Source organism: Perca fluviatilis, chromosome 15, assembly GCF_010015445.1.
Source record: "Perca fluviatilis chromosome 15, GENO_Pfluv_1.0, whole genome shotgun sequence".
NCBI lineage: Eukaryota > Metazoa > Chordata > Actinopteri > Perciformes > Percidae > Perca > Perca fluviatilis.
In genome coordinates, this window is record NC_053126.1 from 1,340,147 (window position 1) to 1,353,636 (window position 13,490).

At 45.1% G+C, this 13,490-nt stretch overlaps 1 protein-coding gene and 1 long non-coding RNA gene across 2 annotated transcripts in view; one reads left to right on the forward strand and one right to left on the reverse strand.

Moving 5' to 3' along the window:
• Positions 1–1,679: 1,679 nt before the first annotated feature.
• The window catches only part of taok2a (TAO kinase 2a), a 41,903-nt gene continuing 30,092 nt past the window's right edge, over positions 1,680–13,490 (reverse strand). The window contains 6 exon segments of the mRNA XM_039824581.1: positions 1,680–1,870; positions 1,873–1,896; positions 1,899–2,430; positions 7,485–7,667; positions 11,238–11,459; positions 12,174–12,413. Of these exon segments, the coding sequence (XP_039680515.1) occupies positions 1,680–1,870; positions 1,873–1,896; positions 1,899–2,430; positions 7,485–7,667; positions 11,238–11,459; positions 12,174–12,413 (1,392 nt within the window).
• On the forward strand, positions 8,652–10,325 carry LOC120573841. The gene is made up of 3 exons (XR_005641783.1): positions 8,652–8,795; positions 8,855–8,988; positions 10,261–10,325. It is a non-coding gene; the product is annotated as an uncharacterized LOC120573841 (long non-coding RNA).

Here is a 13,490-nt window from a genome sequence, read left to right on the forward strand (position 1 = left end):
GTTTAAAAAAAGGATCTTACTCTTTAACAGAAAGGCCAACCTCCTTAGAAATCCTTTCCATAATGTTGTCAGACACTTAGAATAATAATCTGAGTCTGTCAGCGGCTCAACTAGCACTTTCGTAAAGGTAAATACAAGCTGAACAATTACTATTAATTTAGATTACAGCTTGTTTCACCGCTTTCGACTGCAGCGATCTCTCTTAATGCTGGACCGATGTCAGAGATTGCTGTTCCCCGATAATGCTAGACTTCTGTACTGTGAACACCCAGAGATCAAACTTATTAGTAACTAATTATCTATAATTAATAGCAAACAAGCGCACGTGTCACAAAAGTCGGACTGTTCCTTTAAGAAGACTTGGAGGGCAGTGGTAGAGTTGTCTCGGCCCAACACAGAGATGGCAGTGTTTCTTTAATTGTCATATACACAATCTTATTTATCACTACAACTAAAAGAATTATTAGTTTTCAGGAGATCTTCCCCTTGGTCAGCACCCCCCTCCCTCTCCGCCCCGATGAACGTATGAAACACTAAAAAAACAACAACCTGGGTTTACAATTGACCGTTATTTACATAGTTACAGTGGTTTTTAAAGCACCGCAGGCCAAGTGGAAGCTCCACAACTGTGGCTGAAAACCAGAATTTAAACTTTCAACGTGCTCTCTGACTCCGAGGGTCTCGTGCCGTTAAACGTCAACGCCGTAACAGATTCAACGGGTCACAAAATCAACAAACGGACTCCAGCTGTTGTTGTTGGTCTTACACAGCTGGACTTCGCAGCACATGGCTCCCGTGTGATTGGTGGATTGTTGGGGTGCTGAGCAGCTCTCTAACGTGTGATTGGTGGATTGTTGGGGTGCTGAGCAGCTCTCTAACGTGTGATTGGTGGATTGTTGGGGTGCTGAGCAGCTCTCTGACGTGTGATTGGTGGATTGTTGGGGTGCTGAGCAGCTCTCTGACGTGTGATTGGTGGATTGTTGGGGTGCTGAGCAGCTCTCTGACGTGTGATTGGTGGATTGTTGGGGTGCTGAGCAGCTCTCTAACGTGTGATTGGTGGATTGTTGGGGTGCTGAGCAGCTCTCTAACGTGTGATTGGTGGATTGTTGGGGTGCTGAGCAGCTCTCTAACGTGTGATTGGTGGATTGTTGGGGTGCTGAGCAGCTCTGACGTGTGATTGGTGGATTGTTGGGGTGCTGAGCAGCTCTCTGACGTGTGATTGGTGGATTGTTGGGGTGCTGAGCAGCTCTCTAACGTGTGAGGAGGTTAACGGCGACGCTCGGGGTCGTAACACTCATTAAAAAGACTTCCTTCTCTTTCTGTTATTGTGCATCAGGAACTCGTCTACGTCCTGCACACGTCTGGAAAGGAAATGTAAAAATGTAATCTTAAAATTGGGCTTTTTTTTTAAACAGATTTACTCCGGCTCTATGAAGCCTCTAAAAAATATGCTAAGAACTTAAAACTCTCACGCTCTCCCTCCCTCTCCCTCTCTCTCTCTCTCTCTCCCTGTCTCTCTCTCTCCCTCCCTGTCTCTCTCTCTCCCTCCCTGTCTCTCTCTCTCTCTCCCTCCCTCTCTCTCTCTCTCCTCTTTCCTCTCTCTTCCCTGTCTCTCTCTCTCTCCTGTCTCTCTCTACTTCCTCTTTCTCTCTCTCCTCTCATAATAGAGCAGTGGATCATCAGGGCGGTTCCATGAGATGTGAGGTGATAGCCTGTTGAAGCCGTTGCCGGCCGGGGCCCCGAGGCCGGCCCGCTTGGCGGGCGCCTGGAGGGCTGGGCGGGGCCCAGACGGAGCCCGGGCGGCCGCCGTGAGCCCCTGAGACGAGGGAGGAAGACGAGGCGGAGGACGGCGGCGAGGACGAGGAGAGGGAGGGGGAGGAGGGGGGGGAGGCGGCACTGGGAGGAGGCGTGGGAGGCCAGGTGGTGGTGGTGGTGGGTGGAGTGGGTGGGATGGACCAGGGGGGGGGGGGGCAGGGAAGGGGGGGGGGGGGGGGGGGGGGGGGGTGGTAATGGAAAGGAGGAGTGGGAGGAGTGGGAGGAGGGGGGGCCCCGGCTGCTCTGGTGCAGCTCCCCGTCTCTGCCGAGGCAGTGTGCCGATGTGATGGACTCGGCGCGGCTGAAGCCCCCCCCCCCGCCGTGGTTCTGGGTGCGCCAGGACGGCGTGGCCACCGAGTTCTGCACGCTGTGGCTCCAGTGGCTGCCGGACCGCGGCACGGGCCGGGACGGCCAGCCGGCGGAGCCCGAGGACGGGCTGGGCGTCGGGTAGCCCTGGCTGAAGGCCTCGGCCGGGATGCCGCTCAGCGCCATGTTGCTGAAGCCGAGCCGCATGCTCTCCGAGTCGAAGGCCTCGATCTCGTGGGCCTGGCGCTCCAGCAGGGTCCGGATCCGCTCCGAACGCTCGTTCTGCAGCGAGAGCATCTCCTCCTCGATCTGACGACAGAGGGTCAGACTGTTAGGGGCGGAGTCACAACAACAACAACAACCAACAGAGTTCATACGCTTCTTAACCAATACTTTTCATGACTTTTCGGCAAATGTCCATGACTGTGTGTTCCTGAAAATGTCAGTCGACATTCTACAATAAGAATACTAATCAGTGTTAAGGTTTCCCCTCAGAGGTTTAACTATAAATGAATGGTAATGTCTGTGGTTCATAGATGGATTCTTAATATCTCTCCCCGAATACAACGCTGAGGTTAAGACGAAGTGAAAATACATTTATCAATCACATGTTATTATGCTGTGATTATGTGACTTTTCCAAAACTGTCTGGGTCTTTTTATGTTTCCAAAACCTTTCCAGGCCTGGAATTTGCATTTTTTAAATTTCATAACTTTTCCAGGTTTTTCAAAACGTTTGAACGTGAAGCTGGGACCAACAGGCCATTAACAGGAAACTGTTCTTAGACCTTTGTTTACTGCTGGAGGAACTCAAACTATTTTAACACATCCATTGGTCTCTGAGAACTTATAGCAGGTATTTATTATTATTATTTACCAACATTTTATAGAGAAAATAATCAGCAGATTAATCAATAACAATTATCAGTCACAGCCCTGATTTCTACTAATTTAATTGTTTTTTGTTGAGTCTACTACACTTTGAAGGATCAGAATCCACTTTTATCTGAGACAAAGGATTGTTTTAAGTTAAAGCAGCAGCGAATCAGATGGGGGGGGGGGGGATGAGGGGAGGATTATGAACCGATGGGAACAAAGGCTAGTGATGCACGACTTTATCGGCCGGCCGATATATCGGATGCATATTAAGATATTTGCGATTTTAAGTGTATCGGCCGATATGCGGCTGCTGTGTTCGCCGATAGTTTTCTCCCGGCATTATTTCCAGACAGGCAGCTCTGTGTTGCTGGAGACGCTGCACCCGTCCATATGATGCACACTATAAGATGATTGCAGAAGTGACACTGATCTGTGTTTTTGGTTATTTATAAAGAAATGGCAGAGCAGATTCAGAAAACAAATCCAGTGTGGCAGGGTTTACATTTTTATGATGTAAATTAAGGGAGCAAAAGCAGTATCGGCTCCAAATATCGGCTCAAGAAAATCGGCAGCCTATTGGTCATCGGCTAAGGCTGATGGAGAAAAAAATAAATCTGCATCAGTACTAAAAAAAGAATCCATATCGGTTGATCCCTAATAAAGGCCGAATAAAGAGAAACCAAATTAAGACGCCATAAGTATCCACTGCAGGAACCTAACGACTCGTAACTTAAACAGGTTCTGCTTTGGTTCCCACTATCAGGACTTCCTCAGACCAGAAGGGTTTCACTCATTCTGAACTAAAGACCAGCGGCCATTTTGACCGTGATGTGTTTGCAATGTTTGTTTTTTCCAAAGTGAAGAACGCAAACTGAACCGAATGAAAGAAAGAAGAAGAAAAAAAAAAAAGTCTATCGAACTATAGGTGTGAAAGCGCCCCAAGTTGTGTCAGACTGGCAGTAAACCAGCAGTAGAGAGTTATAAATGTGTAAATAAGTTAAAGACTGGCAGTAAACCAGCAGCAGAGAGTTATAAATGTGTAAATAAGTTAAAGACTGGCAGTAAACCAGCAGCAGAGAGTTATAAATGTGTAAATAAGTTAAAGACTGGCAGTAAACCAGCAGCAGAGAGTTATAAATGTGTAAATAAGTTAAAGACTGGCAGTAAACCAGCAGCAGAGAGTTATAAATGTGTAAATAAGTTAAAGACTGGCAGTAAACCAGCAGCAGAGAGTTATAAATGTGTAAATAAGTTAAAGACTGGCAGTAAACCAGCAGCAGAGAGTTATAAATGTGTAAATATGTTAAAGACTGGCAGTAAACCAGCAGTAGAGAGTTATAAATGTGTAAATAAGTTAAAGACTGGCAGTAAACCAGCAGCAGAGAGTTATAAATGTGTAAATAAGTTAAAGACGGGCAGTAAACCAGCAGCAGAGAGTTATAAATGTGTAAATAAGTTAAAGACTGGCAGTAAACCAGCAGCAGAGAGTTATAAATGTTAAATAAGTTAAAGACGGGCAGTAAACCAGCAGTAGAGAGTTATAAATGTGTAAATAAGTTAAAGACTGGCAGTAAAACCAGCAGCAGAGAGTTATAAATGTGTAAATATGTTAAAGACTGGCAGTAAACCAGCAGTAGAGTTATAAATGTGTAAATAAGTTAAAGACTGGCAGTAAAACCAGCAGCAGAGAGTTATAAATGTGTAAATAAGTTAAAGACGGGCAGTAAACCAGCAGTAGAGAGTTATAAATGTGTAAATAAGTTAAAGACGGGCAGTAAACCAGCAGTAGAGAGTTATAAATGTGTAAATAAGTTAAAGACTGGCAGTAAACCAGCAGCAGAGAGTTATAAATGTGTAAATAAGTTAAAGACTGGCAGTAAACCAGCAGCAGAGAGTTATAAATGTGTAAATAAGTTAAAGACGGGCAGTAAACCAGCAGCAGAGAGTTATAAATGTGTAAATAAGTTAAAGACTGGCAGTAAACCAGCAGTAGAGAGTTATAAATGTGTAAATAAGTTAAAGACTGGCAGTAAACCAGCAGTAGAGAGTTATAAATGTGTAAATATGTTAAAGACGGGCAGTAAACCAGCAGCAGAGAGTTATAAATGTGTAAATAAGTTAAAGACTGGCAGTAAACCAGCAGCAGAGAGTTATAAATGTGTAAATAAGTTAAAGACTGGCAGTAAACCAGCAGCAGAGAGTTATAAATGTGTAAATAAGTTAAAGACGGGCAGTAAACCAGCAGCAGAGAGTTATAAATGTGTAAATAAGTTAAAGACTGGCAGTAAACCAGCAGTAGAGAGTTATAAATGTGTAAATAAGTTAAAGACGGCAGTAAACCAGCAGCAGAGAGTTATAAATGTGTAAAATAAGTTAAAGACGGGCAGTAAACCAGCAGCAGAGAGTTATAAATGTGTAAATAAGTTAAACGAGACGGCAGTAAACCAGCAGCAGAGAGTTATAAATGTGTAAATAAGTTAAAGACGGGCAGTAAACCAGCAGCAGAGAGTTATAAATGTGTAAATAAGTTAAAGACGGGCAGTAAACCAGCAGTAGAGAGTTATAAATGTGTAAATAAGTTAAAGACTGGCAGTAAACCAGCAGCAGAGAGTTATAAATGTGTAAATAAGTTAAAGACTGGCAGTAAACCAGCAGCAGAGAGTTATAAATGTGTAAATAAGTTAAAGACTGGCAGTAAACCAGCAGCAGAGAGTTATAAATGTGTAAATAAGTTAAAGACTGGCAGTAAACCAGCAGCAGAGAGTTATAAATGTGTAAATAAGTTAAAGACGGGCAGTAAACCAGCAGCAAGAGTTATAAATGTGTAAATAAGTTAAGAGCGGGCAGTAAACCAGCAGCAGAGTTATAAATGTGTAAATAAGTTAAAGACGGGCAGTAAACCAGCAGTAGAGAGTTATAAATGTGTAAATAAGTTAAAGACTGGCAGTAAACCAGCAGCAGAGAGTTATAAATGTGTAAATAAGTTAAAGACTGGCAGTAAAACCAGCAGCAGGAGTTATAAATGTGTAAATAAGTTAAAGACTGGCAGTAAACCAGCAGCAGAGAGTTATAAATGTGTAAATATGTTAAAGACTGGCAGTAAAACCAGCAGCAGAGAGTTATAAATGTGTAAATAAGTTAAAGACTGGCAGTAAACCAGCAGCAGAGAGTTATAAATGTGTAAATAAGTTAAAGACTGGCAGTAAACCAGCAGCAGAGAGTTATAAATGTGTAAATAAGTTAAAGACTGGCAGTAAACCAGCAGTAGAGAGTTATAAATGTGTAAATAAGTTAAAGACTGGCAGTAAACCAGCAGCAGAGAGTTATAAATGTGTAAATAAGTTAAAGACTGGCAGTAAACCAGCAGCAGAGAGTTATAAATGTGTAAATAAGTTAAAGACTGGCAGTAAACCAGCAGTAGAGAGTTATAAATGTGTAAATAAGTTAAAGACTGGCAGTAAACCAGCAGTAGAGAGTTATAAATGTGTAAATAAGTTAAAGACGGGCAGTAAACCAGCAGTAGAGAGTTATAAATGTGTAAATAAGTTAAAGACTGGCAGTAAACCAGCAGCAGAGAGTTATAAATGTGTAAATAAGTTAAAGACTGGCAGTAAACCAGCAGTAGAGAGTTATAAATGTGTAAATAAGTTAAAGACGGGCAGTAAACCAGCAGTAGAGAGTTATAAATGTGTAAATAAGTTAAAGACGGGCAGTAAAACCAGCAGCAGAGAGTTATAAATGTGTAAATAAGTTAAAGACTGGCAGTAAACCAGCAGCAGAGAGTTATAAATGTGTAAATAAGTTAAAGACGGGCGCAAAACCAGCAGTAGAGAGTTATAAATGTGTAAATAAGTTAAAGACGGGCAGTAAACCAGCAGTAGAGAGTTATAAATGTGTAAATAAGTTAAAGACGGGCAGTAAACCAGCAGTAGAGAGTTATAAATGTGTAAATAAGTTAAAGACGGGCAGTAAACCAGCAGTATAGAGTTATAAATGTGTAAATAAGTTAAAGACTGGCAGTAAACCAGCAGTAGAGAGTTATAAATGTGTAAATAAGTTAAAGACTGGCAGTAAACCAGCAGCAGAGAGTTATAAATGTGTAAATAAGTTAAAGACTGGCAGTAAACCAGCAGTAGAGAGTTATAAATGTGTAAATAAGTTAAAGACGGGCAGTAAACCAGCAGTATAGAGTTATAAATGTGTAAATAAGTTGAAGACTGGCAGTAAACCAGCAGCAGAGAGTTATAAATGTGTAAATAAGTTAAAGACTGGCAGTAAACCAGCAGCAGAGAGTTATAAATGTGTAAATAAGTTAAAGACTGGCAGTAAACCAGCAGCAGAGAGTTATAAATGTGTAAATAAGTTAAAGACTGGCAGTAAACCAGCAGCAGAGAGTTATAAATGTGTAAATAAGTTAAAGACTGGCAGTAAACCAGCAGCAGAGAGTTATAAATGTGTAAATAAGTTAAAGACGGGCGCTCCTACCCGTTGCTCCAGCAGCGCCCGGCGGATGGACACCCGCTGCTCCAGGTCCTTCACCTCGCGCTCGTGCTGCGTGTCGGTGTGGATCTTGATCTTGCTCTGGTAGGCGTTCAGCAGCTCTAGCTCTTGCTGCAGCTGCATCCTCAGCACCTGGTACTCTGCCTCCTGGGTCTCGTCCAGACGCAGCTGTGGGAGCAGACAAACGGGGGCGAGCGTCAGGATCACAAGAATTCGATCTGCTCAGAGAACTGAGGTGGTGATGTGACGGCTTTAATAAAGCTATAGTGCGTAGTTTCTGTTGGCCCCGTGAGGAATTGTAAGTAATGACAACAACGCTGTCTGAGCATTCACTCAGTCATTGTGTGAATGTGCTGAACGGTGGCTGTGTGGAGGAGCAGGTTTCAGGTGTAGAAGGTGGCTGTGTGGAGGTGTAGGTTTCAGGTATAGAAGGTGGCTGTGTGGAGGTGTAGGTTTCAGGTGTAGAAGGTGGCTGTGTGGAGGTGTAGGTTTCAGGTGTAGAAGGTGGCTGTGTGGAGGTGTAGGTTTCAGGTGTAGAAGGTGGCTGTGTGGAGGTGTAGGTTTCAGGTATAGAAGGTGGCTGTGTGGAGGTGTAGGTTTCAGGTGTAGAAGGTGGCTGTGTGGAGGTGTAGGTTTCAGGTATAGAAGGTGGCTGTGTGGAGGTGGAGGTTTCAGGTGTAGAAGGTGGCTGTGTGGAGGTTTCAGGTATAGAAGGTGGCTGTGTGGAGGTGGAGGTTTCAGGTGTAGAAGGTGGCTGTGTGGAGGTTTCAGGTGTAGAAGGTGGCTGTGTGGAGGTGGAGGTTTCAGGTGTAGAAGGTGGCTGTGTGGAGGTTTCAGGTGTAGAAGGTGGCTGTGTGGAGGTTTCAGGTATAGAAGGTGGCTGTGTGGAGGTGTAGGTTTCAGGTATAGAAGGTGGCTGTGTGGAGGTGGAGGTTTCAGGTGTAGAAGGTGGCTGTGTGGAGGTGGAGGTTTCAGGTGTAGAAGGTGGCTGTGTGGAGGTTTCAGGTGTAGAAGGTGGCTGTGTGGAGGTGTAGGTTTCAGGTATAGAAGGTGGCTGTGTGGAGGTGTAGGTTTCAGGTATAGAAGGTGGCTGTGTGGAGGTGGAGGTTTCAGGTGTAGAAGGTGGCTGTGTGGAGGTGGAGGTTTCAGGTGTAGAAGGTGGCTGTGTGGAGGTGTAGGTTTCAGGTATAGAAGGTGGCTGTGTGGAGGTGTAGGTTTCAGGTATAGAAGGTGGCTGTGTGGAGGTTTCAGGTGTACAAGGTGGCTGTGTGGAGGTGCAGGTTTCAGGTGTAGAAGGTGCGTGTGGGTGTTTGTGTGGAGTTTCAGGTGTGTCTGTGAGGTTTCAGGTGCAGAAGGTGGCTGTGTGGAGGTTTCAGGTGTAGAAGGTGGCTGTGTGGAGGTTTCAGGTGCAGAAGGTGGCTGTGTGGAGGTTTCAGGTGTAGAAGGTGGCTGTGTGGAGGTTTCAGGTGTAGAAGGTGGCTGTGTGGAGGTTTCAGTAGGGCTGGGCGATATATCGATATAAACAAATATATCGATATATTTTTAAATGAGATATGGAATTAGACCATATCGCATATATCGATATAGTTCAAATGTGATCCTTGCTCCCATAGATATGTCGCCGTGAGGTTCTAAACATACGTCAAAACCCGCCGCCATCTTGGAACAGGGGGCCGAAGCATTCAGATCAACGCTAAAGATGCCGGACTTTTGTACTGCTTAATTATGTTCGATAGAGGAAATGAAAAGAACAAACAGCATGGATAACATTTAACAGGTGACAATGTGTTTTATGATTATATATGCCGCCGACCAGCAATCTGAGCTCCGGCGGCGGCCGGAGGCGGAGAGCCCCGTGGCCCGGCAGCGTCTCTTCCCGGGCAAAAACACAGCTTCGCCTCGCTGCTGCCGGTCCCCGCTGATCCAGATCCGGACCGGCCAAAGACAGAGTGGTGATCGGTAGGATGTTACACGTAGTCCAGGACCGAACTGTATGTCGATATGCGGGGAAAGTTCCACACTTCGCGTGGCGAAGCGTGACGGAGAAGCTACAGCGGGGCAGCGACCGTCTGCGGCTGCAGGATCTGGAGCTCAGTGCCCGTTAAAATTACATGTAACGCATAAATACATACAGAAATAAATAGTGGAGGAATGAGCCTGGACATTTCAGTCTGTTTAAACTTCACCTTGAAGCAGAAACTCTTAGTTCAGAAGGGTGAAGTTTCCGTTTGGACTCAGATCTGTGAACCGATCATAATAAATATTCTTTGTATTAACACATTAATTAGTTTCTTTGTTTTGTAGTCGATAGTTCATCTTTTAGTTTACTTAAGTGGAAGCAGTATCAAGTGGAAGAATGGGACTATAACCTAGGCTTACAGGCATGAGGCATTACATTTTGAACAAAGTAGATTATATTAATATCAAAAGCTTAATTGACCTTTGGAACGAATCACAAATAGCCTATGGAGCTTTGATTTCAAAAAAGTTACTCCTGTTATACAGTATTTAGGTTTACATTTTATTGTTATTTGAACAGCTGAGCATTTAATCATGAACCAGGTGAAGAAACCGGTTTATTATTTATTTGATTTTGCAACTGTTTCTATGAAACTACTTGTGACATGTCATATTTGATTTGGGCTTTGACTGAACATTTGCTCTCAATTCGCGGAAAAAAATATCGGGATATATATCGTATATCGATATTCAGCCAAAATATATCGGGATATGACTTTTGGTCCATATCGCCCAGCCCTAGGTTTCAGGTGTAGAAGGTGGCTGTGTGTAGGTTTCAGGTGTAGAAGGTGGCTGTGTGGAGGTTTCCGGTGTAGAAGGTGGCTGTGTGCAGGTTTCAGGTGTAGAAGGTGGCTGTGTGCAGGTTTCAGGTGTAGAAGGTGGCTGTGTGGAGGTGTAGGTTTCATGTGCATTAGGTGGCTGTGTGTAGGTTTCAGGTGTAGAAGGTGGCTGTGTGTAGGTTTCAGGTGTAGAAGGTGGCTGTGTGTAGGTTTCAGGTGTAGAAGGTGGCTGTGTGTAGGTTTCAGGTGTAGAAGGTGGCTGTGTGTAGGTTTCAGGTGTAGAAGGTGGCTGTGTGCAGGTTTCAGGTGTAGAAGGTGGCTGTGTGGAGGTTTCAGGTGTAGAAGGTGGCTGTGTGCAGGTTTCAGGTGTAGAAGGTGGCTGTGTGTAGGTTTCAGGTGTAGAAGGTGGCTGTGTGTAGGTTTCAGGTGTAGAAGGTGGCTGTGTGGAGGTTTCAGGTGTAGAAGGTGGCTGTGTGGAGGTTTCGGTGTAGAAGGTGGCTGTGTGGAGGTTTCAGGTGTAGAAGGTGGCTGTGTGTAGGTTTCAGGTGTAGAAGGTGGCTGTGTGTAGGTTTCAGGTGTAGAAGGTGGCTGTGTGTAGGTTTCCGGTGTAGAAGGTGGCTGTGTGGAGGTGCAGGTTTCATGTGTAGAAGGTGGCTGTGTGGAGGTTTCAGGTGTAGAAGGTGGCTGTGTGCAGGTTTCAGGTATAGAAGGTGGCTGTGTGCAGGTTTCAGGTGTAGAAGGTGGCTGTGTGGAGGTGTAGGTTTCAGGTGTAGAAGGTGGCTGTGTGGAGGTGCAGGTTTCAGGTGTAGAAGGTGGCTGTGTGGAGGTGTAGGTTTCAGGTGTAGAAGGTGGCTGTGTGGAGGTGTAGGTTTCAGGTGTAGAAGGTGGCTGTGTGGAGGTGCAGGTTTCAGGTGTAGAAGGTGCGCGGAGGTTTCCTTGCCTTACTCACAGCCTGTGTGGACAGCATGTCGTTGATGGAGTGGTCGTACTGCTCAGCCAGGATGGCCAGCTTACGTGTTTGCTCCTCTTTGAGGCGTTTAAGGACGGCCTTGTGGTCGGATTTGGGAGTGCTCTCCAGCAGGTGGTTCCTCAGGGCTTTGTACTGACGCGTCTGGATCTTACAGGTCTCCTGGAACTGACGCTTGATCTGCAGCTCTTTGGACTGAAACAATCAGAATCAGAAAATGGTTTATTGCCAAAGTAAGTTACACCTACGTGGAATTTGCCTTGGTGATTGGTGTGTACATACCACAGATGCTCACAAGTCTCTGAGCTAGAGTCCAAGTCAAGTCTCAAGTCTCTGAGCTAGAGACCAAGTCAAGTCTCAAGTCTCTGAGCTAGAGTCCAAGTCAAGTCTCAAGTCTCTGAGCTAGAGACCAAGTCAAGTCTCAAGTCTCTGAGCTAGAGACCAAGTCAAGTCTCAAGTCTCTGAGCTAGAGTCCAAGTCAAGTCTCAAGTCTCCGAGCTAGAGTCCAAGTCAAGTCCCAAGTCTCTGAGCTAGAGTCCAAGTCAAGTCTCTGAGCTAGAGTCCAAATCTCTGAGCTAAAGACCAAGTCAAGTCTCTGAGCTAGAGTCCAAGTCAAGTCTCTGAGCTAGAGTCCAAGTCAAGTCTCTGAGCTAAAGACCAAGTCAAGTCTCTGAGCTAGAGTCCAAGTCAAGTCTCTGAGCTAGAGTCAAAGTCAAGTCTCTGAGCAAAAGTCCAAGTCAAGTCTCTGAGCTAGAGTCCAAGTCAAGTCTCTGAGCTAGAGACCAAGTCAAGTCAATAAATGTATCAATAGATGTAAATCTATCCAAAAGACATTGAGTAATCGTGTATAATAATCCTGATTATGATTCTTCCCACAATCAAGCAGCCCTAAGTCGGTCTCCTTCATACCTTGAGGCTCTTGGGCTGCTGACGGACCTCAATGGTGTGTTTCTGTCGCAGCTCTTGCTCACGGCGCTTGTTGTACTCCATCTGGTTGGTCAGCTCGGTCTGGTGTTGCGTTCGGATCAGGTCGGCCCGGGTCCGCTGCACCGAGCCCAGCTGCCTGAACTCCAGCTCCTGGGTGGACTCGTGGTGCCGCAGCAGCATGGCGCACTCCAGATCCTTCTGGGTCTGCTTCTTGTTCAGGTCCTGGTGGAGGAACACAAGGAAGGAGAGGAGAGAAGAAGACTGTAAACTCAACCCAGTGTTTCCCCCAGAAGACTTGTTCAGCCCGGTGGCTAGTGTCTTTTTTTGATGAGGGCCCGGGTAGTCACAGACTGATGACAGCATTAATGTAGAGCCCAATAGTTTCTGTATAACAGAATCGCAAAAATTGAGAATTTAAAAAAGCTATAAGACAGATTACATAGAGTCTCACATTCAGTCAGTGCTAAAAGCTAACTGGGGAATTGAAAATATGACTACGTCTGGTACCCCTTTCACACCAATAGTTCAATCAGGGTTATACCCAGGTCAACTGTGTGTCTGAATGGGGCAACCTTCCTTCATCTACTCGGCTTTAGGACCCAGGTCTGCAGGTGGGTTTGATCAGGGTAGACTATTGCACTCGACCTGGGCGGGACAAATTATGTGATTGGTTGGAAATGACAGTGGGGCAGTCGCAAGGGGGTAAGCTTCGCTTCAGAACTCTAACCTCCTATGGCGCCATTTTGATGCTACCAAGCCATCACCTCCCGTTAGCATCCCTTTGACTCCCATTCATTCTGACGTCACTTTGACAGAGAATAACTTTACATCTGAAGCGTTTAAAGACTCTATTTGTCTGTTGTTTATTTCTAAAGAAACACAACAATGTATAAAAGGCTCCATTACCTTGTAGCTCACGTTATGGCTCCGTAGCAGACGCTTTTATAACAATAGGCTAACGATTGGGTCATAACCACGAGACTTACTGTCACACAGTAGAGGAATTACCGTATAGTACAGGAGAAGCTCACAGGCAGTTTGGACTTCCATTAGCTGTTTAGGTTTAATGACTAATGTTAACTAGCATGTTAGTGATCAGTAATTAGCCTGTGTCTATGTTATCTCCTTACATATACCTACGCTCTCCGTCTCTGGAAGATTGGGAATGATTGAGATTTCTCTCGGCACAGCTACCAGAAGACTTCACACTTTCAGACAGGTTGCTCACGTCACATCTACGCTGTCTCTCTCAGTTGGAGGCTGCTCAGTAAAGCAAGAGATCACCGGAAAAGTGCTTCT